The sequence below is a fragment of the Anolis sagrei genome, chromosome 2 (genome assembly GCF_037176765.1).
Source record: "Anolis sagrei isolate rAnoSag1 chromosome 2, rAnoSag1.mat, whole genome shotgun sequence".
In the NCBI taxonomy this organism is placed as follows: Eukaryota; Metazoa; Chordata; class Lepidosauria; order Squamata; family Dactyloidae; genus Anolis; species Anolis sagrei.
The window spans coordinates 125278605-125305708 of record NC_090022.1 but is presented as its reverse complement, the minus strand read 5'-3'; the positions used below and the strand labels follow the sequence as shown (position 1 = coordinate 125305708).

At 40.2% G+C, this 27104-nt stretch overlaps 1 protein-coding gene across 1 annotated transcript; it reads left to right on the top strand.

Annotated features, from left to right (window-relative positions):
• Positions 1–569: 569 nt before the first annotated feature.
• Positions 570–24667, top strand: LOC132766626 (TBC1 domain family member 24-like). Its single transcript, XM_060760963.2, has 7 exons — positions 570–708; positions 8954–9974; positions 12186–12344; positions 17264–17327; positions 19384–19479; positions 20772–21036; positions 23709–24667. Exons 1-7 carry the CDS (start codon positions 570–572, stop codon positions 23852–23854), a joined length of 1890 nt encoding a protein of 629 aa, XP_060616946.2. The 3' UTR covers positions 23855–24667.
• The last annotated feature ends 2437 nt before the right edge of the window (positions 24668–27104 follow it).

The window sequence follows — 27104 nt, the reverse complement described above, 5'->3', positions numbered from 1 at the left end:
AGACTCCTTGTTTTTAAACACTCTGAATCTCACAGCTTAGTCACTTAAAAAGACTTGGCATTCAGTCTTCACATGATTCTATTTCTGACTTTTAGCAGAAACAAAAGAACCAGCAAGAAGCAGTTTGAGAGTCCCGCTCTATGTTTATGTTCTGTTGCTTCAAGGTCATTTAATCATCAGAAGGACAGAAATCCAGAAACACAAATACAGGGCACCTATGTCCCCATACTCACTCTTTTCTCTATTTTCTAGTACACATGGGACTCGTTTTCTTGTGACGTTGTAAGAAAATAAAGTTTACCCTTGGAAAAACAAATGAACCTTTTTAATGGCCTTGTTGATATTTTGATCAGTATCTTGTTTATTTACATCCTGCTTGTCAGAGAGGTTCATGGCCAGCACGGATGAGTGGATTGGTGGGAGAATTTTTTTACTACTGTTTACACCAAATAAGTTACCTCTTTCAGGGAGGTACTCATTGTAAAAAAGGAGGCCTTCTCTTCACTTCAGCCCAATAAATTAGGAACAGAGGCAGAACTTGAGCCAGGCCATTCTAGCAAGAACGAGTGATGCTTCAGATTGGACCGAGTTATACCAGCCCAGTTGGGGCCCCCACGGCTGGTTTCTCTTTGGAGAAAGCAGCAGCAAGAAACAGAACAAATGCCATCATGGATGAGGTACAGGAAAGCCATGTGGAAAACTCCAAAGGTAAGGTGACTACTCACAAAGGCAATTTAAGTCCAGATCACAAAAGAACACATGAGATCACTCTCAAGGCCTCTGTAATTGTTTTTTTAGGGTAGGAGATCCTCAGTACTGGCAGGGAGGTTAGTATTAATGTTGCCTGTGTGTGTGTGTGTGTGTGTGTACACATGCACGTGTCTTCAAGTGGCATGTCAACTGATGGTGACCCTTGAATTTCACAGTGAGATTTTCACTCAGAGATTATTTTGCCTGTTCCTTCCTCTGAAATATAGCCTGCAGCAGTTGGATTGGTGGTCCCCCATCCAAATACTAAACAGAGGTGTCCCTGCTGAAGCTTCCGAGATTAGGCAGGCCCTGGTGCCTTAGTTTAGAATATTTAGGCTACTTGCAGGGAATTGCAGGGGGATTCCATCCATTATCACTGAATTGAACTTAGATTTATACAAGATTTATCCTTTTTGTGCCATTTAAAGCACTGCTTCTTAAACTGTGGGTCCCAAACTCAGATGGGGTCCCCTAAGCTTAATGACAAAAATTTTGGCAAGCTTTCTGAACACTACCCATTTACACAATCATGCAATGTTTACAGTGGACTCTGTGGAAAATGCTTCAGCTGTACTCAACAAAAAGGAAAATCAGCCTGCTTAGCAAGCTTTGCAAATGCTGATTTATTATCAGTACATGTTTGATTGTTATGCCTATGTTATATTCTTATGTACCCAGGGTCACTTAAGCTTCTCTTAGTTGGAAAGTAGTCAGAAAGATCTGATTTCAAGAAATTGTCTACCTCTCATTCACAAGAATACACGGTAACTCTAAAAGCCACAACTATTTGCCATACTATACATTTTCCGCCAGGTGGAGCTACCTTTTCATTGTAAATGAAGCTGCTAGACCACCGATGAGCAAATTTTAACTGCTATTTTTTTAAAAAGTGGGTAATGTGTAGCCCTACCCAGCTGCTTTTGATTTTCAGTTGCATTAATTTAGTAAAAAAAGAAAAACAAAACCCACATGCTGCTGACATGGAGGACAACTTTGTACTGCCGTAGGCTTTCATGGCAGGAATCACTGGGTTGTTGTGTGTATGGCCATGTTCTAGAAGCATTCTCTCTTGACGTTTTGTCTGCATCTATGGCAAGCATCCTCAGAGGTTGAAAACTAGGCAAGTGGGGTTTATATATCTGTGGAATGTCCAGGGTGGGAGAAAGAACTCTTGTCTGTTTGTCTGTTTGAGGTAGGTGTGAATGTAGCAATTGTCCACATTTATTAGCATTTAATGGCCTAGCAGTTTTCAAGGTCTGGCTTCTTACTGCTGGGGTAATCTTTTGTTGGGAGGTGATTAGTTGGCCCTTTCCCCTTCCCTCCTCCCATGTTGCTTCTTGCAATCAGAAAATCTTCAAAGACCTCGTTGTTTGTGAAGCCTATTCGCAATTCAGAATTTACTCTGCAAAACTCACACATAGTTGATTTGCAGAGAAAACAGTTTTCTTCATAGATACTTGTATTTTGTGAACTTTGAACAAAATAAGTCCCATGTTGTAAAGATTCTAGTCAATCTAGAAACCTGGATTTTGTGACACTTGGAAAACATATTCTACAATCTTAAAAATATTATCACAGAATCATAGAATAATAGACTTGGAAGAGACCACATGAGCCATCTAGTCCAACCCCCTGCTATGCAGGAAAAGCGCAAAGTACCCCTGACAGATGGCCATTCAACTTCTGTTTAGACGTTTCCAAGGAAGGAGCTTCCACCACACTCCGATGCAGAGAGTTAATATGCTTTTAAGACTTCCCCCCATCATTTTCCCTTTTAAAGTTCAGTTTACCTCTGTAGAAGGAGATAGAGGGAACATTTATATCATAGCTGTATCTCAACACACTTTCTCATCCATGTTTTATCCACTCTGTGTCCCTAAGAATTTCCACATTTTTTACCTTGTGGCAGACAAGATTTGGTGTACTTCTTTCCTTTTCCAAGCACTGGTATTTTTTCCCTTTCCCCTTCTCCCTTACAGTTTACTAATTGTCATTATCTTTCTTCAAACAGTTTGCCGATTTCCACATTCTTGTGTTCTTTGCCTCTCTGAGGCCCCTTCCACTCAGTCCTTATATCCCAGGAACTGATTCCAGGTGAACTGTATTATATGAGTACCTCCTGCCACAAAATCTGGGATAAACATAATCTGGGATCAGATCCTGAGATATAAGGGCAGTGTGGAAGGTGCCTTAGTGATGAACAGTTATGGGGCAGCACTAGGAAGGCTAGTTTTCTTTACATGAGTGGGAGAAATAACAGATCGACACATGCTTGCTGTTGTAGGTTTGGAGTTGATGGTCCAAATTGGTTCTCCCAGAATCCTTCACAGGAGCCCACAAGTTAAACTGTTCAAACACATAGCATTCTATTAACACTTCTCATCCAACAGAACATAGCAGTGTTATACTATTAATTTATACTGCAGAGATACTACAGAATTAGAAATGTCAGAATGCAACTATGGATGCCAGCTGCATTAGCACAGTGCTGGAAATAAAGAATAGGAACAATTAAATGCACAAACTATCTGGAAGGTTCATGGTGTCTTATAACATTTGTTGTATTTACAAACTGACAAACTTAAAACAAACAGCAAGCCTATATTAACTTCTTAAAAGTGGTCTCTAAGCCCCAGGCTACTTTGTCTTTCATCAATGTATCCTTTACATTACCTGTTCCCCTTCCCCAATCCGTAGCTATGCTTTTCTCATTAGGTGGATTATATCACTTCTCAAAATTTTGATGGATGTTTTACACTATAGAAAAAGATTTCTTGATATAGAAGATTGTTAACATAAGCTAATACTTCTGGCATAATAGTTCTCGTTACATCCAGGATAAGACTACTGCAATGTACTCTACGTGGGGTTGCCTTTGAAGACTGGAAGCTTCAAATAGTCCAATGAGAGGCAGCCAGGCTAATAACAGGGAGCACACAATTCCCATGTTATGTTAGCTCCACTGGCTGCCTGTTTGCTACCGGGCACAATTCAAAGTGCTGGCTTTGGCCTATAAAACCCTAAGTGCCCCTGGCCCAGTTTGCCTGATGCTTTCAATCTCCCTTTACAAACCACTGCAAAGACTAAAACCTTCTGGGGAGGCCCTGCTCTCTGTCCTGCCACTGTCACAGGCATGTTTGGCAGGGACAAGAGACAGGGCCTTCTCAGTGACTGCCCCCTGGCTATGGAATTCCCTTCCTGGCAATATTAGGTCAGCTCCCTCCCTCCTGTCCTTCAGAAAGATGATGAAGACCTGGCTGTGGGACCAAGCCTTTGGGGAAGTGCAATGAGGCAATAATAGGAAACGTACTCCGCTGACTGGACCCAGCATGGTGTCCTGAGGTGGTTTTAAATAGCCGATTTTAAAGTGGATATAAGTAATTTTAATGTTTATGTATATTTATAGTTTTATGTCCCGGCATTGAGTGTTTGCCATATATATGTTGTGCTCTGCCTGAGTCCCCTGCGGGGTGAGAAGGGCAAAATATAAATGTTACAAATAAACAAATAAATAGTTGTTACAAGGTTTTGAGAAAAGGCAGAGGACAGAAATATAACAATGGGATGGCACAATGAGAATATTGTCCCCCATGACCTTTTTCTTCAGTCCCCAGGTTTCTAGTCCTTTAGTAACTTAAAATTTTGCTTGAACGTGTAGATATGTAGTTTAGCCATCCAAAGAAAGGGAGCAGACGAAGAAGATACTAAAGGAATGCAAACTAAGCAAACATAAGTGGTTTAGATGTGCATGATTTTCCTTGTCTCATTCTTTGCAAAAGTACAAATTTGGGGACTGGAGGAAATTTAATGTGAGAGAAGGCAAAATTCTTATTTTGATCCCCTACACCATGTGGGTATAAATGAAGAAGAATGAGGAGGAAAAGAAAAGGTTAAAAACTCCAGCAGAAAAAAACAAACACTCAAACAAAAACTCACAAACTATTATTAGGCATCAACATCAAGTAAATTGTAACTACCTCATATAAACCCTAAACCACACAACAGCTTCCAGGCAGGTTTTACATTTAACTGTCATAAGCTACAACAAGAGTCTTTATTTTCTGTGTCAGAGCACTGACACCAGTAGTATCTCTTTTGTGTAATACCATATAACAATACTATAATGTTGACAGTAGCTGAATATAAATTGTACTAAGGGTATATCTCCAGAGACTCTGTCCCGAAAAGGGGATGAATCAGCTCTGTGTGGGCTGTCTGGTGCCTGCTAACACAGTCTTGAACCATGTTAACCATGCTCCAAATTTTCTCCAAGAATCCAGATCAAACCCAACTTTTGGTCCATGCAAACAGTTAGGATGGTTTAATATGGAATTGGCCACAATTGTTTACATGGCCATCTCATATTCCCTGGCTTGGGAGCCCAGGAACATGGGTTGGTACTTACCATCCTTCTCCTTTTCTTGTTGCAGCAGAGACCTCCAAGCCCAACACTTAGGGTGACATTGGCCAGGATGCGAGAGTGATCAGAGAAAGGAAGGGGAAAGGAGAGGGCAATCTTCCATTCCCCCTTCTCGCCTCCCATGTTGCTCTGGCACTCCATCCGACATTATTCCAGGTGACAAGTGATAGCCACTAGCCATTTTGTGCTTGCAGACAATAGAGTTGGTTGTCCAGCAGCCTAGCGCTGTCAGATAGCCAGGACTCCTCCTCTTCTCAGGGGCTGGTGGTAAAAACTGCCCTGAGGCTGATCCAAATTCCACCCTGGGATAATGTCCATGTAAAACCTCCCTAAACATCACTACAATTTAACATGCAGTAGTTATGCAGGGTCACGGTTGTGCAATGGGTTAAACCACTGAGCTCCTGAAATTGCTGACCAAAATGTCAGCAGTTTGAATCCACGGAGCAGGGTGAGCTTCTAGTGTTAGCCCCTGCTTCTGCTAACCTAGCAGTTCAAAAACATACAAATGCAGGCAGATCAATAGGCTCTGACAGGAAGGTAACGGTGCCCCATGCAGTCATAGGAGGCGTCTACAGACAATGCTGGCTCTTCAGTCTGAGATGAGCACCACCCCCAGGGTCTGACTCAACTAGACTTAATGTCCAGGGAGAAGCTATAACTTTACCGTAGTTTAGCATATGACATTGCAAAGCCACCAGTGTCATGACAAAGCAACCAGTGGTAAAGCTGGCATTGGGCGTCTGGAAAGTTAAAAATGGAGAAAAGTTGGATGACTTAGGCCCCATCCACACTGTCATATAAAATCCAGATTATCTGCTTTGAACTAGATTATATGGCAGCATAGACTCATATAATCCAGTTCGAAGCAGATAATGTGGATTATTTGATTTGATAATCTGGATTATATGGCAGTGTAGAAGAGGCCCTAGTGTCCTTTGCAAAACAAGTGTCAGTTATGTTCCTTCAAATTTCTGATGAGAAGTCAGAATGAAGCAGTTATCTTTGTCCACAACTCAACTGCTTCTCGACCCTTATGTCCTTTCTCTTTGCCTTTTTCTGAATAAGCTCAGCATTTTTAAAAGCAGCCTGGTCGCTTCACTGGTGAACCCTGATCCCCTTTGGTCCCCTTAATGCTGATCATCCTGAACCATACACATTATGTACTTGACTAGGGTTATGGTTGGCTTGCTTTTTCTATTACATCTCATACTTTTAAAGCCAGTTTTAGAAATCCTTTTCTGTTTTTAACACCTCATGCTGATCTGAGTTTCTAATGAGTAAATGTATTTTTATCAATCACATAAGATGTTCATGAATTTAAAATCTCTAGACCTGGCAATCTTTAAATGTGTTACCTTTCTTATGCAAAAGAGATACTATGAATTCAAATGAGGCATGGAGCCATCCATAAATTGCAAGGGAAACCTTGCAAAGAGGTTGCAAGTGAATGTGTTTTATTGTTTTTAAATTTTAGTGAGTGTTGTTTGAGAATGTTAATCATGAGTTGTTGACTTAAAAAATGACATGATTTTTTTTAAAAAAAAAACAATTTTCAGGCAAAATCAAGTTCCTTTTCAAAGGTAAGGTAAATAATACTGATTATATATAAAAAGGAGGAAGGGGGAAGTGAAGAAGACATGAAGCAACATCCTTAAGACAGATTTAGCATGAGCTTTTATTGTTCTAGACCAGTGTTTCTCAACCTGGGCACTGGGACCCTTGGGGGGGGGGTGCGAGGGGGTTTCAGCGGGGTCGCCAAAGACCATCAGAAAACAGTATTTCCTATTGGTCATAGGGGTTCTGTCTGGGAAGTTTGGCCCAATTCTATCATGGGTGTGGTTCAGAATGCTCTTTGATTGTAGGTGAACTATAAATCCCAGCAACTACAACTTCCAAATGTCAAGTCTATTTTCCCCAAACTCCACCAGTGTTCACATTTGGGCATATTGAGTATTTGTGCCAAGTTTGGTCCAGATCCATCATTGTTTGATATAGGTGAACTACAACTCCAAAACTCAATGCCCACCAAACCCTTCCAGTATTTTCTGTTAGTCATGGGAGTTCTCTGTGACAAGTTTGGTTTGATTCCATTGTTGGTGGAGTTCAGAATGCTCTTTGATTGTAGGTTAACTATAAATCCCAGCAACTACAACTCCCAAATGACAAAATCAAGACCCCCCCCACCCCCCCACCCCCCACCCCCAGTATTCAAATGTGGGCATATCAGGTATTTGTGCCAAATTTGGTTGAGTGAATGAAAATGCATCCTGTATTTCAGACATTTACATTATGATTCATAACAGTAGCAAAATTACAATTATGAAGTAGCAACAAAAATAATGTTATGGTTGGGGGTCACATGAGTAATTGTATAAAGCGGTCATGGCATTAGGAAGGTTGAGAGATACCTTCCTAATGCCATCTTCTTCGGATACTGTATAAAATAATATCTAGGGTATAAAGTATATTTACTAGGCTTGGTTGATCAGAAAAATGGTTCAAAACTCATTTAGGATTTAGAGGGCACTGGTGGTTCAATTTGGAAGTCATTTCCGATTCCTCCCCGCCCAAATTCGGAACTTTCCAAAACTTCTGAAACTTCCAAATAGCTTCGTTAATGGCACAATACGTGGAAAACAGCACTGGCACTGGGGAAACTCCAAGGCCTTCTCCCTCCCTCATTTTTACACCAATCCTGATGAAAATTGCTGTGGCCCAAGCAGGGTTTGATTTGATGGGAGATGTATTTCTTTTGCAGCAATATACAGCAAACAAACAAACAAACAAACACAGAGCCCAGAGAGATCTGCAACCCACAGCAGTGGTGGTCTTGCGGCTTTTAAAAACTTTGCAAATGAGTGTTTGTGGTCCAAGCAGGGCTTGGATTGATGGGAGATGTAGTGTTTTTATGGCATTTTACAACAAACAAACAAACACAGAGCCCAGAGAGATCTGCAACCCACAGCAGTGGCCCTGGGGCTTTTAAAAATGTTTGAAAAGAAAGTGTTTGGAGTCCAAGCTGGGCTTGAATAAATGAATGGGAGAGAAATATTTTGGTGGCAAAATAATAGCACACACACACACACGCAAGTTCCAATATTTCTCTCCGCTGGCTCATGGCTCCAAACAAACAACAATACACCCTCGCTCTGCTCTGCTCTTCCCTTCCTTTCCCTTCCCTTCCTCCGGGCTCCTTCCACCCATGCCATGCACCCACACACACCCCAAAACCCATGCAGCCCAGCCCACCCTAACCCCAACAACAACACACAAGAATTGGCAAGGCAGGCAGGCAACAGCCCCTTTCAAAATACTTTTTATTTTTCTCTGCCTGCCCTGCTATTCTTCGTCCACTCCAGGATCACACCAGCGCCAAGGCAACAGCTCCACGAGTCCCAACCTCCTCTCTCCCTTGCCCGGCTCACAATGAGCCTCCCAGCCACGAGCTTCCATTTATATAGAGCAATGGCTGCCAAAACCCCTCCCCTCCCCAAAACTTATCCCCTGATTGCAAGCAGCTAGATTGAAGAAAAAATGCTTCATCATTTCCAACTCACTTCCTGAGTCGAAAAAAGGGCAAAGTGGTTCAAAACTGTAAGGGACTTCTGGCTTCGTACAAAGAGTTGGAAGTCCCTTTGGAAAGGTAATTTTTCCGACTTCATAATGAGTTCTGCGATATATGAATAAACCTATCTATACCTACTATTTACACAGTTGTGGGGATGGAAAAGTTTGTAAAGATCCAGAAAGACAGAAATAAATTATGCTTTTATATTATAGAGACAGACAGTCCATCTAAAGTCCCTGAGGTTAAGACATGGAACAGTGGTGCTCCTTCCCACCAAGGCTGCAGCAAATTTGTGGACAACAACAAGATTCCCAAATGGAATGAGAATCCGGACTCTCGAGAACAACTCCAAGGCAAGTCTACAAAGGAGCTGAAGAAGCTAGCAAGGCAAGGATGCTGGGCTAGAAGTCATGCCCTAAGAGCAGAAGCTTACCACCACATTATCCAGGACCTACCTTGTCGACTTATGACTCCTGATACCACAGTCTACAAGGACATTGCTAGCAAGCTTTTCGAAGATCAGAGTGAAAGTTTTGAACCCTTACCAGAATTCATGGAAGAAAGCATCATGCCAGAATACTGCCTGACCAAGGAAGGACTCCATGCGGTGAAAAAGGTACTCATCTGCATTTCCAATCTGTACCCTGACATCTCCTATTGTCCCTTGCTTCCGGCTGTGACTGCCCTTGTGCTCCACTACAGCCAAGATGAGGCCCAGTGCTTTGAGAATACCTGCCGGCTCCTTGATTGCAAAGCCCCCCACACCTCCTACATAGACTACTCTTTCCTGAATTATGAGGCCTCATGCATGACCTTTGGAGACCTTGCCAACAAACACTGCCCAGCCGCCCACCGCCTGATAGCGAGCTCATCAGACAACATCTTTGAGGTATATTCCGAATGGCTGGTATGGCTCTTCAGTGACCTCCCATTTGATTATGTCATCCGTATTTTTGATGTATACCTTCTGGAGGGACAGAAAGTCCTCTACCGCATAGCTCTGGCCCTGCTAAAGCAATACCAGTTTTTTATGGCTTCAAAAGGAGCGGAAGTGGCCGACATCAAGGGGAGTCTACAGGCTTTCATGTGGGATATTCATGAGCATATGACTGCTGAAAAGCTGCTAGAGAAGGCATTTGGGATCCGGCTTTTCTCTCGCAAAGAAATCTGGCTCCTTCAGATGGCTAACAGGAAAGCACTTGTAGAAAAAGGAGTCACCATGGTGCAACATAGGTAATAAGAAACTGATATTATAATTAGCATTTATTACTAGCATGTTGTTATTAAGAATAATTAACATTTAAGAAGTAACTTCGTGGTAGCTCTTGAACATGATAATGGTTACAACTTTGATTTTCTTAACCCAGCTTTGAGTTTTGATGTTTCACTTCATTTTCAAGTCTTATCTGACTTTTTTTCTTTTTAACCTTAGGTTGAGACAACCTAAGGCTAACAATTACTCTGAACTTGCTAAATTCTTGACTAAGGGCTCTTTCACACAGCCATATAACCCAGAATATCAAGGCAGATAATCCACAGCATCTGCTTTGAACTGGATTATCTGAGTCCACACTGCCATATAATCCAGTTCAATGTGGATTTTATACAGCTGTGTTGAAGGGCCCTGAGGAGTAAATGTTTTAGAGCCCATTCAGGCCACCTCACACAAAGTAAACAAATAATTTAATTGTCAGTAGCCACATGTGTAGGCACATACAAACACAATGCATGTACTCACTAAAAACATGCATCTGTTTAAGGACACAGATGGGAGGTGCAGAGATATAGGTTTAATTGCGCCGTACCTTTGTTAAGCATGCTCATTCTCAGCTTCCCTTCCCCCCCGTGTACATGTCAACTTACAGCAACCCTATAAATTTAATAGGGTTATTATCTTTAGACAACGAATACTTAGTAGTGGTTTTGCCAATTCCTTTCTCTGAAATATAGCCTACAGCATATGGTATTCACTGATAGTCCAAATTCTAAACAGTGTTGATGCTGTCTAGCTTCCAGCATGAAAAGTGTATTTAAAGTATTTAAGACATCTTCCTCTCCTGCCACACTCTTGTCATACACAACATTTTTGCTTGCATGGTAGATTCCAATGGGTCATGTTGGAACCCTATGCAAAAGTATAAAAATAATGAATATGGCTCCCATGAATGTGATGATGTCACTTCAATTGAAAGTTCTGGCCTGGCATGAACATTGAAAAGAAATCATGAAGTAGAGATATACAGTATTTAGGTACTTAGGTCATCAATTTTTTTTCATGTCAGGAGCGACTAGAGAAACTGCTTACCACTTCTGGTGTGAGAGAATTGACTGTCTGCAAGGATGTTGCCCAAGGAACGCCTGGATATTTGATGTTTTACCATCCTTGCGGGAGGCTTCTCTCATGTCCCCACATGGAGAGCTGGAGCTGACCTAGGGAGCTCAACCTGCTCTCCCCAGATTTGAACCGCTGACCTCTCGGTCAGCAGTCCTGCCAGCACAAGTGTTTAACTCATTGTGCCACAGGGGGCTACTTAAGTCATCATGCCAGATGAGGAAAAAAACCCCTATAATAACAAACTTAAGTCTATCATTTATCATTATCAACTCCATACATTTTAGACGAGGAATACTCGGGGGTTTCGCTGATGCTTTCCTCTGAACATCACCTAGAGCACCTGGTATTCTATTGTGATGTCCCTTCCATATACTAGCTAGGTCTGGCCCTGCTTAACTTCCAAGATCAAACAGGATCCAGTGCTTTTACGATACAATTAACATATATAGTAATGGTGAATATTGGTGAGTTGCTTTTTAACATGGATGAGGGGATTTTAGGAGTGCCCTATACTGTTTTCTGGCATAGTGCAAGAATGAGCACATCGTATTTCATTTTAGCCCAGGTTTAGTAGACTTTAACTTACAAGCTGTGGATGTTACCACAGCTGAGCTATAGACAGATGGAATCTACCTGCCCTTCAGGTTGCCCGTTTTTTTTTTAATAGGGCTTACACACGAGTGTACATGCACATATATCTCGTGAGTATATTTTTGCAGACAGAGCATTGTTACAGCTAGTACATTTTTCCAGTATATTCCCTAGAACACAAGCTCCTCTGTTCGTTGATTAAAATTATTCTCTGAAATCCAAAGATATGGATGACTCGCATAAGTAACAGTCGAGTTCCAGGGATGTAGTCATAACAAGATGATGTGGCGCTGTTTCCAAACCCAGCAATGTTTGTAAATCTACTGTTTGTCTATCCTTGCATATTTCTTTGGCTATAAAAGTATCAAAACTTGATTGTTGCTGTGCTACCTGTATTGATTGTTAAGAAAGAGAGAAAGAAAGAAAGAAAGTATTGATATTTTTCTATTGGTGACGATCAATGGGGCTGTTTACAATAGAGGGCTGATTATTCTTCCTCCCTTCCCTTTGTTGTGTAGGCAATCATTCCACCTGACTGTGAATGCACATGATTTCACTTCCACCATTGTTACTGCTCAGGAAATGCGTATTGTGTGGTCCTGGATCCCTGAAAGGTTTTCCTTATTCTCACCGAACCTCTTATTCTCAACTTCTGAAGATGGATACAGCTTGCAAAGGTAAGGTGATGATACCTGCAAAATAATTCTCAAACCTATCAGGACCAGACCTGATTGGTCTGATAACTGTGTCAGCCCACAACCAAACTGAACTAATGTACTGAAGAGAGACAATGTGTATTACTAAAGCTAGCCTACAAAGAGATATGTGAGTCATACAAAATACTCAGCTCTCTCTGGATCACAAGATCAATGTGGTGATGTGAGATGCTTGCAGAAGCACAGCAGACCGCATACAAATGAACACATAAGCAGACTGCTCTGCACAACCTGTGTAGTAGTTTTACAGCATGTCTCTGCATTCTTCAAAGGCAAATGTGTCAGATCCAGAAACAGATATAAGTCAGTAGTAGGGTCATTTAGATTGGTAATTGATAGGTTGAAGATAATAGGGAAGAAACTGCAAGTGTTTCAGTCTCGAGGATTATGGGGTGTTTTTAGACTTCTGTAACACCGAGAAAGGCAAAGGAAAATTTCTTCTGAATGAATCATGCCAAGAAAACCCACTGATACATTCACCTTATCCTCATCATGTCAGAAAAAATGACAGTTTTTAAAGACGAAAGGCTTTGTAATGTAGAAGAGAATGGAAACAGTTCAGGGAATTATTTCTGCTTGGCGACAGTTGTGAGGCACAGAAATGTGATGGAATGACTCTTCAGTCCCACTTCATATTCTCTTGAAGTCTGACAGAATGTCCTGTGCTATGCAACATGTCTGAGGGACAGTTGCCAGGTTTCAGGATGGTAGCTGAAATCTTAGTGAATTATTATGTTTCAAGATTTGGAGACAAATTTTATAATGAGTAAAACTGGAAGAAGAGAATGTACGTGTGACATGACTTTTAACACGTAGGTACCTAATCTCAACCCATTTCCTCCTAGTACTAGGGCTCACTGGTTCAGCTAGATCAGTGGTTCGCAACCTGCGGGTTCCCAGGTATTTTGGCCTACAACTCTCAGCTGTTAGGATTTCTGGGAGTTGAAGACCAAAACATCTGGGGACCCACAGGTTGAGAACCACTGGGCTAGGAATTATTTATTTATTTATTTATTTACTGTATTTATATACTGCTTTTCTCAGCCCTAGGGGGATTCAAGGCGGTTTACAACATATTAATGGCAAAAATTCAATGGCAACATACAGTAAAACAAAGAAATCGTAATCATTAATCATGATATATAACAATGACTTAAAATAATTAAAACCATTAAACGTAAGACATAAACAAAACTTAAACATTCAGACAAAGCATTAAAATCATCCTAGTATAAATCACCTGTGGGTTGTGTTTGTGCAACATCAGCACATGAAAAAACAAAAAAGGAGGAGGGTCATCTAGGAAAAAGAGCTGTGGATTTATGCAGTTTGGGTCATATTACCATTATGACCATGAACTGCCATATTACCTGCATATCTAGGAACTACCTGGATCCTTCATTTACACTAATTTCTAGACTGAGCTGGTCAAGAATATGCACCACCTATCATCTCAACTGTTACTTGATTTCACCATGTGATGTTGCAAATACCCGTCTTTTATTCTTGGGTTCTGGCCCTGAAATCCCATGGAATGGGATGCTGCTGCCCCGAGAATCCTAAATCGCAGAGTCAATGTCTTTTAAGAGATGTGCTTTCCATATCTCCTCTGACTCCAGTTGTGCATAATAGAATTGTTCCTTTCTTTCATACCAATATGACCTCTCCAAAGAAGGGATTTACAGATTTACAGAGAAAAACCCAATTAAACACAAAAGGCAAGGAGGCCATTGGATTTGAAGACCACACACTAAAAAATGGGGAGAACATCACGCCAACCACACCTCAGTAGTGGACCACGCCAGCCATTAGGGGTGAAGGGGCAAGGTATAATTTGATGAACCAATATGTGCTGCTTTCTTGGGAATCCTTTTCCTCTTAGTTACATGGTACTCTGGAACAAATCTGAGTATGAACCTCAGCAACTCTGAAACACTTTCTTTCACTAGAAAGCTTACAGATGAATTGGATTCTTGTTTTGTGGATTGCATGCACCTATTGTATTGCTGCCATTACAGACAGGACTGTATCTGAAAAACTCTACCACAAACAGTGAAGAAGTGTGTGTGTGTGTGTGTGAAATATTAACTTTATTATGAACAGACTTGAAATAAAAGGCTTAAGTGTACAGAGGTGCATTGTTTAAATAAGCACTTTCTTATATATTACTGTAGTTCATAAATGGCAACCTACCTAACCCTAACCACTTCAGTCTGCCTTTGCCCTCTAACCAGAACCATAAAGTGCTAGCTCTCTTCTCTCTCTCTCCTGCCCTCTCTCTTCACACTCCACAACAACCACACTAAAATGATACCTCCTACTCCAAATGCTCCTTTCATTTGCCACTCCCCATTTGAAAATGCTGTCTTTCTAATTCTCAGGGCCCTTCCACACAGTCATATAACCTAGAATATCAAGGCAGAAAATCTCACTTTGAACCGGAATATACGGCAGTGTGGACTCAGATAACCCAGTTCAAAGCAGATATTGTCGGATTTTCTGCCTTGATATTCTGGGTTATATGGCTGTGTAGAAGGGCCCTAAATAGAGGAATCATACAATCAAGTCCTGCATTGGCTCCTCATTGGAAATTTTGGGCATTGATGTGTGTTTATTATACACATTGTTGTATTGTTTAAAGCATTTTCTTTATACTTAGAATTGAATTTCTGTTTGAAATATCCATTTATAATTGCCTCAAAGAGCTGGGAAACAGCCAGTTTGCTGTAACAAAGGGATGTGCCTCCTGTGATTTCATGTATCCTTTAGACTTATTATTTTTTAAAATAACAGAAAGGAATTGTCAAAGTTGGGGTGGTGTTCCATCCAGCCCAATAACAACAGACTGTGTTAGAGTTAGGAGGTGTCAGAAGTGTGAAAGCTCTTCATACCTCTCCCCTCATCCAAAGATACACAGTAGAACTACACCCATGGGGCCTTAATGGCATGAATAGCCAGGAGCATCTAGTAGTTACCAGACATCCACTCCAAGACAAGCACTTTCACAATCACAATTAAGCTGTCTGACTTCAGGCTTGGGAATCTGTCTCTGTCAAGATTTTGCATGTGCCACTGAGATTATGATGTGTTAAAATTCTATCTGAGCAATTATCTGCTTCACTGAGCAAAAATTATGGCTTCCAAATGTCTGCTTTGCCAGTCTGTACACACTCCTGAATAATACTGGAAAGAATCCAAGGGACTGTTTTTGCCCTTGCTCCGTTATGGGTTTGCATTGATAGCCTGTTTAACATAACAATAGTATGCATGGAAAGGCTGCCAGCAATTGCTACACCTTGCTCTTGCTCCAGATATTTCAAGTCTGCTAAGTCAAATATTAAAAGAGGAAAGGACTCGGGGTCCCCCGAAACTCAATGCAAGGTTACCAATGGGGAAAATGAGCTGTGCAGTGACAATATGGCCAATGGGAGTCTGAAATGCATCTCTTGCTTTCACGAGCGACAAGGTTTAAATAACTAAATCAAATAATTTGACACTGAAAATAGTCTCCTAATGAGGAAGCAATAGAATTCAAAGGCTCATGAGTCCCTCAAGGACAGAGGTTTTGGTGGCAAGAGATTTGAATGAAAAAAGTCCAATGCCTTCCTCTTTGAGCCCTTCCACACTGCCTTATATCCCAGAATATCAAGGCAGAAAATCCCACAACTGGCACTTCCACATAGCCCTTGTATCCCAGAATATCAAGGAAGAAAATCCCACAATATCTGCTTTGAACTGGGTTATCTGTGTCCACACTCAGATATTGTGGGATTTTCTGCCTTGATATTCTGGGATATAGGGCTGTGTGGAAGGGCCTTCTATCTGCTTTGAACTGGGTTATCTGAGCCCACACTGCCATATATTCCAGTTCAAAGCAGATAATGTGGGATTTTATTCAGCTGTTTAGAAGGGGCCCTTGATTGGGTGCAGAGAGCATGTGTAGATGTAACTGTAAGACCACCAATCATTGGAGGCGTAGACATAAGGTAAATAATTACCCATTGATGGTGTCATTGTTATGAGAGTTTTGAAAGGGGTATTGTGGCAGTTTAAAGGAATTTGGGTCAATTCTTTTTCACACAAGTTCTTCCCATGGCAATGGGGCAGTGAATCAGATCTGGATTTTTAATCTAAATTTGAAGAAATTATGCCAGGTGTTGAATCTAGTTGAGGGCTAGGGTTTAAATCTTTTCTACGGCTCCTTTAAGTTTGAACTCAATCCTGGAGGAGATTCTCTGGACACTGACATTAAAAACTTTCACTCATCTTCTCCTATGTTAGACATCTTCACTGCTGGCAGAACTGTACACAGCATAATTATCATGCCTTGCAAAATCAACAGCCGGCATGATCCCACAGAAGTCACAAGGAGCTTAGAGTTTGCACTGAGCACATTCCAATAGACTATTCTTGCTTTAGATTAGGAGCAGGCAACTTGAAGATCTGCCAATGTTGTTCTTTGCCCCCCCCCCCCCTGCCACCCAGGAGTTGTGTTGGGTAAAGCTGATGCAAACTGCAGTTTAGCATCATCCAAAAAACTACAAGTTATTTGCTCTTGATTTAGATAAAAGGGAGAATTTCTGCTCCCTGTCTGCAACGTCCTCAAGCCAGAAAAGCAACATGGAAAGCAGGCAGTGAATTCTGGTTAATAAGAAAACTATATTTTCAGAGAATGGGGAAAACCTCTTCTGTTTGCTTCTTAATGCTTTCTTTGCCCCAGGCTTACTATAGTAGTAGTGCTCTAAATTAGAATGTGTTGCGCTGACGGGTTGCAGGCTATTCCACAAACATACCCCACTTCTCACTGCTATTTTAGGATTTCTTTTCCTGTTGTTTGCATCAAATGCAGTTCACTCCAGGTCTCTCTTTGTTTCCAACAGGTTTTATTCCTGCTGTGAAGGCTATGAACCAACTGTAATGCTGATAAAAACTACCCTGGGGGAAGTAAGTGTCTTCTGAGTGGACAGTGAAAATCCTCCTCAGATGAGACAAGACTGTGTAGGGGACTCATCCCCTATAGGAATGAAAACACTGATTTGCAAAGTTGGAAAGTGCTCCAGCTGTGATCTAGTCCAATTCTCTGTCATTCAGGAATCCACAAGCATACATAACAGTGATCCAACCTCTTTTTTAGAATCTCCAACCAAGGAGAGTTCACCTTCTGAAGTAGTTCTTTCCACTTCGGAATAGTTCTTACCAGGCATGTAGCCCGGGGGGGGGGGGGGGGGGGCTTGAGGGGCTTCAGCCCCCCCCCCCCCGAAATTCTCATGGTGATTCGCAAAAAGGTCTTACTGGTGCATTATTTAAACTGTTATGTTTATTCATATCAGGATTTGATCACCATACTCAATACATCCCATATGCATGGGGGTATTGGGGTAACGATACAAAAGGTTTGCTAGGGTAGACCCTCTTTCACTCAGACTCACCCCCCCCCCGAAACAAACTCAGCCCCCCCCCCCCCCCCGAATCGAAATCCTGGCTACGGCCCTGGTTCTTACCATAGGTATCATAGAATCAAAGAGGTGAAAGAGACCTCATGGGCCATCCAGTCCAACCCCCTGCCAAGAAGATCTGCCAATGTTGTTCTAATATTTAGTCAAAATCCCCTTATGGTTACCATAAAATTGAAAATAACTTGAAAGCACACAACAACAGTTGAAAAAAACCGTCATAAGAAAGATGAAATTGTTAATATCAGAAACCTGATTTGGGGTTCAATCTCACCTTTAGGCGAAGTATGTACACTGTTTAAGATATCAACATCCAAACAAATAACACAGTCTTTATACAAGTCAACTGACCATTAGGCAAAACATGAAAGACATTTTGGCACAAAATGATAAAACATTCAGTATTATAACAATTTGAAATAATAAGAATAAGAATAATAATAACTACTTTATTCTTATATCCCACCACCATATCCCCAAAGGGACTCAGAACGGCTTATAGATGGCACAAAGTGCCTAAAAACATACATAAAAGTAAACACAATGCAAAATATAATGAAACACATGCACATATAAAAACATCAATTCAAATCAAGTTGTGATCATCTAACCGTGGTGGTAAATACTGGAACCATGGCCGAGCTATAAACATTAGAATAAAATATGTGCCATATAATAAAAAGTATATATACTTTCTGGTGTCATCCCTTGTTGTGGAGTCACAGGCCACTAGCATGCCAATTCAGATGTAATTTTAAAGTATTATGTAAAATTTATACAAACAGCATGAAAAATGAGAAACACGGGGCATATCCAAATATTGTGTAGCATAAGCTTATGATTTTCAGCAGTAGAGAAAAAGAATATGCAATAATTTCTGTCATATTTTTTTCAGTGTCTCCTAGCAAGTATGCCGGAGAGCTGTGACTAAACTTAATCTCTCATATTTTGTAAAAAGTACAAGAAGAGAGCTCATGGTTTAAGGACTCTATCAAATCCTATCTACAAGGGCAAACAACAATGATGATAGATGATTGCCTGAAATTGAAAAAAGAGGGGACAACATCAAATCAGGCTTTACGGAATGGCATGTGGTATTTAGAAATAGTCAAATTTTCTAAATAATTTGAACCTCTCTGAGATATAGATTATTGTATGCGAGTGTTTTTGATGTGATACACCAAGATCAGTTTTGCCCTTGCCAAATAATGTTAGAGAGAAAGTAATCAGGCCAACATGCATTAATTAATGCTCACCACCAAAATATGTATTTCTGTACCTCGCTGGCTCAGATGTCCAGATGCTTCTGATTGCCAATATCAATAATATTTTTAAAAGCATGTGTATGGTGGTGGGAGATAGAGATTTAATTAAGAGAAGAGATAATAGCATGTTTTATTACATTGCACAGTCCCATTTCATCATGGCTAGGCTATGTCAAATTACTGAAGGAACAAGCTTTTGTGATCACACATTTCCCATTTTCTTTGCTCTGCCTCATATACATGCATTACGAACTAAATCACTTCTTGTCTGTCTCACTACAGGTGTGTGGAGCATTTCTCTCCTCTGACTGGAATGAAAGGAAGAAAAGTGGGGGAGCATCAAGCTTTTTTGGCACAGGAGAATGCTTTGTTTTCACTGTGAGTTTCACATTAGCTCCCATAGTGGAGAATTAGTTTATAAGCACCTGTACTTAGCCCTTTTATTTACTGGGTGTGACTACTAGCATTAGCACCATCAAGTAGCTCCTTAAACGTACAGGGTGCTTCAAAATGATGGACCCAGTTTCAAAGCAGTAGATTTCACGATGTCAGCATGCTACAATTGCACAAAAAGTTACAAATGGCTTAATGAGTTACCAGGTTATCCAGTTTTACTAATCATTTTGAGCCAGAAGAAACCTAAAAATGGCAAATATACCATTAGAGTTTATGTTGCACAAATGGCAAATAACCCATTAGGCCTTACGTTGTGGGGTCATCATCTTGCAGATGGCTGAGGCTAGGGGCTGTTTGTGTGTTGGGAGAAGCACCTAGCAGCAAACATTTCAAACTCTATGACCCACCCTTTCAAGTGGTAAGAGTTTCATTCATGGACAGTTCAAGGTAGCAGAGATATAGTGATGTCAAAACAGGGCCATCTGTTTTAGGCATCCTCTTTTTTGGAGTTAATGATGGATCCCCAATATACCAGAATATAGCTGTGTTTTTGGGAGATGACTTACCAGTACTGTATATTGGTTACTTTCAAATAATCACTTCCTATTCATAAAGGTCATTTTTTGGCCAACTAATTTAGCATTCTATAGCGCTTGTACAAATGCTTCGTATATACACAGAAACTGCTGATCAACTTAATTAATTAATTTGTCAACTTCTTCTGCTAAACTTTATAAAAACTGGGTTTACTGCTCTACTAATAGCATACATAACACATAGTTTCCTGTGAATTCATATCAATCCCTACATGATGTTTCCGGGCTACATGAAAGACTGGAAGTTTGCTAAAATTTCAAAACCTTCTCAGTTGTATCACCCTTAAGGTTGTTTTTGATGCCTATGTTTTTTTCAGGGAGTTTCTCCTAGATTTGGGAACTTCCAGCACAAGGGATCCTCAAACTCAACTCTCTCTATAGTCCTTCCAATTTTTTTAAAATGCTGGCAGGCTTTTGGCAAATGTTTTTCAATTGAGTTTTCAATTTTCAGTTCTGTGAAACTGGTCTTTTAATTTAATTTTGTTTTAATTTCTGATCTTGCATATTGTTATTTAATATTGCTGTGAGCCACCTTGAGTCCTTTCTTTGGGAGTAAGGTGAGATAATAAATTCAGTAAAAAAAGGGAAATGAATTAAGGCCTCAAGTAATTTGTGTGCTGTCCTCACACGAAGCTAGGATATACCTAACTTCTGACTTCTTTTTTCTGTGTTTGAAAGGTACACCCTGAAATCGAACGGTATGAGTGGGTATTCATCAAGAAGCCAGAACAAGCTAAAGCCATGCCTCGCTCCCCACGCCAGCGTTCTCCGTCTCCCTTTTCTGCAGAGGGGCGCTCATCACCCAGCCCCAACCATCTCACCGTGCCAAAGTTAGACATGATTAAATACCGTCTCTCTCCATTCCTGGCAATTAGGCACTTCAAGTTACCTTCCAAAACAGCCTCTATGTTTATGTCTGGAACTCAGGATGGAATTATCATAGGTAATTATGGTGCTATAATAGTATATCTTCCACAGAACAACTAGTGCAGCCAATATATCTGGCACCCCTGGTCCAGGTCTATTGATCTTTCCCCCAACTGAGATGAGTGCATAACTTCTAATTTCATTGTCCACAGCAAGCAGGAAAGTATGTTTTGTCATTTTAGCCTTCCAATGTTTCTCTGCAAAACCAGCTATAAGTAAATTTAAGAAATTGGGAGAAACTTCTAATTTAGTTATTTTTAAGAAATGTAACTATTTTTGGGAGTCTCAGCACTGTAGTATTTTCTTTTGGTAGTTTTCCACACTGAGAATGTCATTGCTAGTTTCTGTTAGTCACTCAAGCATTACCTGTATTCTAGGTAATTGGGCAAAAGTACACACAGGGCTTTTCCTATTCCTTAGTCAGTCAGGAGCATGAGGACATAGAAACAGACAGTTGCCCTTTAAGAGCTAAAATTGGTATCCACCAGGAGTGAGATCACTGGAACGCATGGCACTGCCACCCTTATTTTGGGCTTTAGCTGCTGACCTTTGTTGGGAAAGCAGCCTTTTTTGTGGATAATGGATTCCCCTGCTATGCTTTGTCACAGCCTCTGTCCTCTCTCGTTTGTTTTGATTAGGAAGACTCTGGGAGGATCTGTGGTATTGTCAACATTACCCAAACCAGACTAGCCTCTGCTTTGTTTCCCCCATTTCCTCCACTGCTTCGCTTTCTTCCCATCTTCTCTCTACTTCTAATCTCAATTTTCCTGCTTTCTCCTTGTACAGCTATGCCTGAGCTGGAGGTCTAGATGTAGGTTGTACGTAATGATCTCTTTTCTGTCTTCATTTGCTCTGTAATTCTTCTTTTCTGTGCCCACTGGTGCTAGTACATTAGTGCACTATTTTCTGATTTTTAAAAAGTACTTTTTGTTTGTTTAATCTATTAATCTCAGGATTCATTCACATGCACGCATTCCCATGTTCCTTCACAGGGCTGTTATGGGGTCCAAGCTGTCAACCAGCAGGACTCAGCAGGGAGGTGATAGTGAACTAAATACACAGACCTATTTACTTTTCTAAATTAAAACAAAGGGAGAAGACCCTGAGAGAGTTTAGCAAGGACTGAGCACACTCAGTATTGAATGTCTGTTGAAAAATAAAAAAAATAAAACCAAGATGCTTGTCTGGTTTGAATCTCTAACAGTTTTCAGCATACTAGCAGGAGTAGCCAGCAAGCTACCTGGAACTCTGAATGAGAAGGTTAATGGCCTGCAACTTCCATCTTCCATCCCCAGTGGCTAGGATTAATTCCACCCTTGCCTTAACAGAAGTGATTATACTCTGTAACATTGAAGAAGAACATCTTCACTGACATCAGGTGCAGCTTTACGTAAAGTAGCATGAGGAAAATCAATCAGAAAACTCACGAGTGATGCATCATGCTTGCATTTAACAACATATCTACTAATTCTGCATTGCACATGAAATATGTGCACAGCTTAGACACTTATTTAGTGTGGATATAGATCTTAGGTGCATTTACATTGTAGAATGAATGCAGTTCAACACCACTTTATCTGCCATGGCTCAGTGCTATGGAATTCTAGAAGTTGTAGTTTTACAAGGTCTTTACATTGTAGTTGTATTCCTAAACTGTCACCTTTGTAGTCATATGTAATGCAATGGAGTTGGGCTACTGGTGAATTCTGTAGCTGCACACAGGACCAGTTGATACCCTGATGCTAATGGTAGACACACTAGGCGGCACTAATAGATCCCCATATTAGCAAAGAAAATACACAATATTTTGCAAATACAATACATTCACTTACACAGCTTCCAAGCCAAAACACCTATTTTCACGCATCTTGCAAACTATGTTGAAATTGAGGTCAGGTTTAATTTTCACGAGGGCAAGCTTAATTTTTTTGCTGTCACTCGCCATTTTTGTCATCTAGATTTATTTATTTATTTATTTATTTATTTATTTCTTGCATTTATTGACCGCCCCTCTCAGCCCGAGGGCGACTCGGGGCGGTGAACAGCAACAAAAAGACAGTGTACAATAAATCACGACAATACAAACCAGACAAATACAACATAACATATACACCATCCGGGTGATTATTACTACATAGAATCAATTCTGTCATCAAGCCATTTTTACGTGCTTCATCCAAAAGAATGGCCAAAAAAAATAAATCCCCCACTTGGTTGGTAATTTTGCAAAATTATAAAACCAAGCCAACATTTTAAAAATTCCACATTTTGTGTGTTTCTTGTACACTTTATTGACATATTCACAATCAGAGACAGAAACTGCTTGTAGATACCTCCACTCGGAAAAACGAGGTTCCTGAATTTGGACCTTATTTTCAATTAGCACCCCAAAATAATAAAATAACAGCTATTTTCAGGCCCGCAACTTTCTAGAATCTTCCATAGTGTAAGTCGCAACATGCATTTTTTCAACCATACATGATCACGTGATTGCTTATATCATAAAAACTAGAGCCAATATACTTTTTTAAATGTCATTTTCGTTTTCAGCACCCCAAAATCATAAAATAACAACTATTTTCAGGCCCTAAACCTTTTCTCCGTTGAACAGTGTAATTAATACTAACAGTTGGATTTAGATTGTGCAGAGCAAAACACTTCAAAGATCTGTGCTCTCTTTTCTCTAAGGTGGTGGCGGAGGCCAGGCCCTGTCTATTGACGCCAATCTGTATCATGGAAGAACTGAACACTGCGAAACATTTGACAACCCTCCTCTTTGCCAGGAAAATTTCCAGGTGCAGCTCCTAGAAGTTTGGGGCTTTCAAAACTCTTGATCAACTCCTTTCCAGTTGAGGCTGAAATTGCTTCTCACAACATTGATGGTAGTGAAACAAAGGACATTGGATGATGACTGATAGCTGGAGGTGTCAATGATCAGAAGCAGATTTTTAAAAATGTGGTTGTCTATTAATACTATCTTTTGTGATAAGAATGTTTTGAAAAGAACCATAATAATAGCTATTTGATATTGTAAGATTCCTTGTCCCCAAAACTGTTGTACCTAGAAGTCTCAAAAAGTTTAAATTTAGAAGAAGATATGGAATTACCATGGTTCATTGGTCACTGCAATTAAGCAAATCCACTATCAGCACAGAGGAAATCTCCAAGGACTCTTTTTCTTTATTTGATTGGTATGAACAGGTACAGTCACTAGCTTTTCTGTCAAAACCTTTATGCTATAAAAGAGGGAGGGGAGGAATGAGTGTATTTATAAATCAGTGGAACAAAAAAAAATCAAGGTAACATATGTCCATAGACTTTATTTTAGCGTGTATTGATGTATTTCCTCTCATGTATCTTTTTACTTTGTGTGGCGTATTTCTTTTAATTTTGCTATAACAAATGACATCACATAGAAAGACATCAGATGCCAGATAGTTGACTTTGATGGGTATGTTCACAAGAGAAAACCTGTGAATTTGACTTGATACCATATGTCCCTGCTGACAATACCCCCAGTTTCCATTTTTGTTATATATGGTATAGAATTTAAAAGGAAGGTAAAACAGAGAATGGTAAATCTGTCAAACTTCTTTGGGTCTAGTTTTGTCATATTTCCTCAATTAAATTTGTTCTGTCTTACTTTTCTATTGGTTTGCAAAGCATTTCTTTAAGTTTACATGAAATTTCTTACAGGTTTTGTGCCCATTTCTTCTTCTATACCTGGCTACACTGAGATTACCTAGAGCAGTGGTTCCCAACCTTTTTTTTTTTGACCAGGAACCACTTTGTCCAGGGACCACTCCCCGACATTAGTACCAAAAGGGTTATGAATTAGGTTTTGGTTGACTTTAGATTTAGGTTGTTGTAGGTTTTTTGGGCTGCATGGCCATGTTCTAGAAGCATTCTCTCCTGATGTTTTGCCTGCATCTGTGGCAAGCACCCTCACAACCTCTGAGGATGCTTGCCACAGATACAGGTGAAACATCAGGAGATAATCTTTCTAGGACATGGCCATACAGCCCAGAAAACCTACAACAACCCAGTGATTCCGGCCATGAAAGCCTTCGACAATACATTGAACTTTAGATGTGGTTTGGTTATGTGGGGTGCTGATTCAGAAAATTAAATTGGATAGATCACATCAACACTAGTTTCTGATACAGAACATACGCCATCCAGTAGTTGCCATCTGCTCGCTTTCAGAGAAAACATATTTAATAAGCCTTGGCACTATAAGAGGGTTTTGCGAGACCAGTCGCTCTCATTGCAGTAGTAATGGTGAGTCTGTGGACCATATTTTAGATCTTGCGGACCACTGATGGTCCACAGACCACAGGTTGGGAACCACTGACCTAGAGTAAACCTACTGAAATATATAAAACCTGTTAGTTGCTATTACTTAAGGCTGACTGATTTTGTCTTTTACTCCAGATTGAAAAATGCATTCTCTGTGGTCATGTGCTCACACATTTTTGCATGCAGTTTCCCAAGTGTAAACATATTTATATACATTTTAAAAAAATTATACCTTTTCTTTTAATAGACTCCAGTGATTTTGTGTGCATATGTTTTCATATATGTATTTTTAACTGACAAACTTCCATCCAATGTTTGGGAAAGTGCAGATTTTGGAACACAACTGCATTTCAACTCAGGAAATGTGGATAAAATAGCTTTGTTTCAGTTTAAGAGAAGCCTAATGAATTTTTCCTCCAGCCAAGCTTTAAGAATTATAATTAAAATAAGATTTTTATCTTTTTCCCAAAGCCAAACACATTGAACGTTTTCTAAAGTTTATTTTTTCATAGCTGATTATTGTTTGTTTATCATGATTTTGCCACTTTGCAAACTATGCAGAATCCTCAACTCAAAATAATATACTTCTTTTGCATATAAACTTTGCCACAGTACTCAAGTATTTACCATCTATACATTTCTTTCTAGCTTCAGAAGAGGATGACACTATAGGCCATATTTAAAAGTCATCAGATGATATGAGAAAGTATTTGTCTAAAAATACATTTGTGCCAGTGGTTTTGAAGTTTAGCTGATGTTGCCAATAGAAGAAGTTATTACAGCGCTGTCAATGTGGAAAAATCTTTTTTGTACCTAAAAAAAGGTGTTCCTGGAGAATATAATGAAGCATTCGTTGGATCCCTGTTATATTCACCAGCGTTTGATCTGCACACCTAGGTAGCTTTGCATCTGGGCTACAGATCCCAGAACAGAACAGAAGTAGGCATCCTGTCCCTATGGTCAAAATAATTTCAGAAAGCCCTGAAGCTTCCATAGACCTTGTCTTAAAAAAAAAAGGCCAAGAGACATCTGGTGACTGCGAAGCTCTCCAGACTACATGCTTTTTAACAGTTCTGCAGGCCCTCTGGGCATCTTGTTAAAAGTATTGCATAAAGAACTGTCACTAAAAGATTTGAATGGGCCTTCCCTCTTAAAGACTGAACACTTTTACATTAGGGATTGCAACAAAGCAGGGAGCCTTCTCAATCCACCTATTCTAAAGATGAAAGAAAATAGAATTGTCTTTAGCCTTCAGGGCTGCCAGTCATTTTGATTTCCTGTATGATTTCCATCCTGCAGCGATGAATAAACATTGTGGTACCGTGCTGTTCTTGTCACCAGAGTCGTGCATTTTACAACAAAGAAAGTAGCGTTATGATTGCCACCAGACACTAGCAAACACCATTAGTATTCAAAGTATAGTAACACTGTACGCATGAGTGTTAATAGTTAAAGCAGAGGATGCCTTGGTAGCATTGGGAAACATGGTTGTAGAATTGGCTTGTTAAAACAGTTTATCCCATAATGAATTGGTTGTTTGTCACATAGCTTTCTCATTTCCACTCCAAGAAGCTTGTAGCTGCCTCTCTGCAAGATGTCTTTAATGACTATACCTGTTTTCTGGATTGCAGCCCACTTTGGTTGCACTTGTTTTTGTCCACTTACCGAAAAGATAACTAATCAATACTTTCAAAGTGAAACTATCACAAAAGATATGGCAATGCAGGATACCAATTAAGAACAGCGGGAAGATATGTAAGCGTTGCTCAAATAGATTTCACCGTT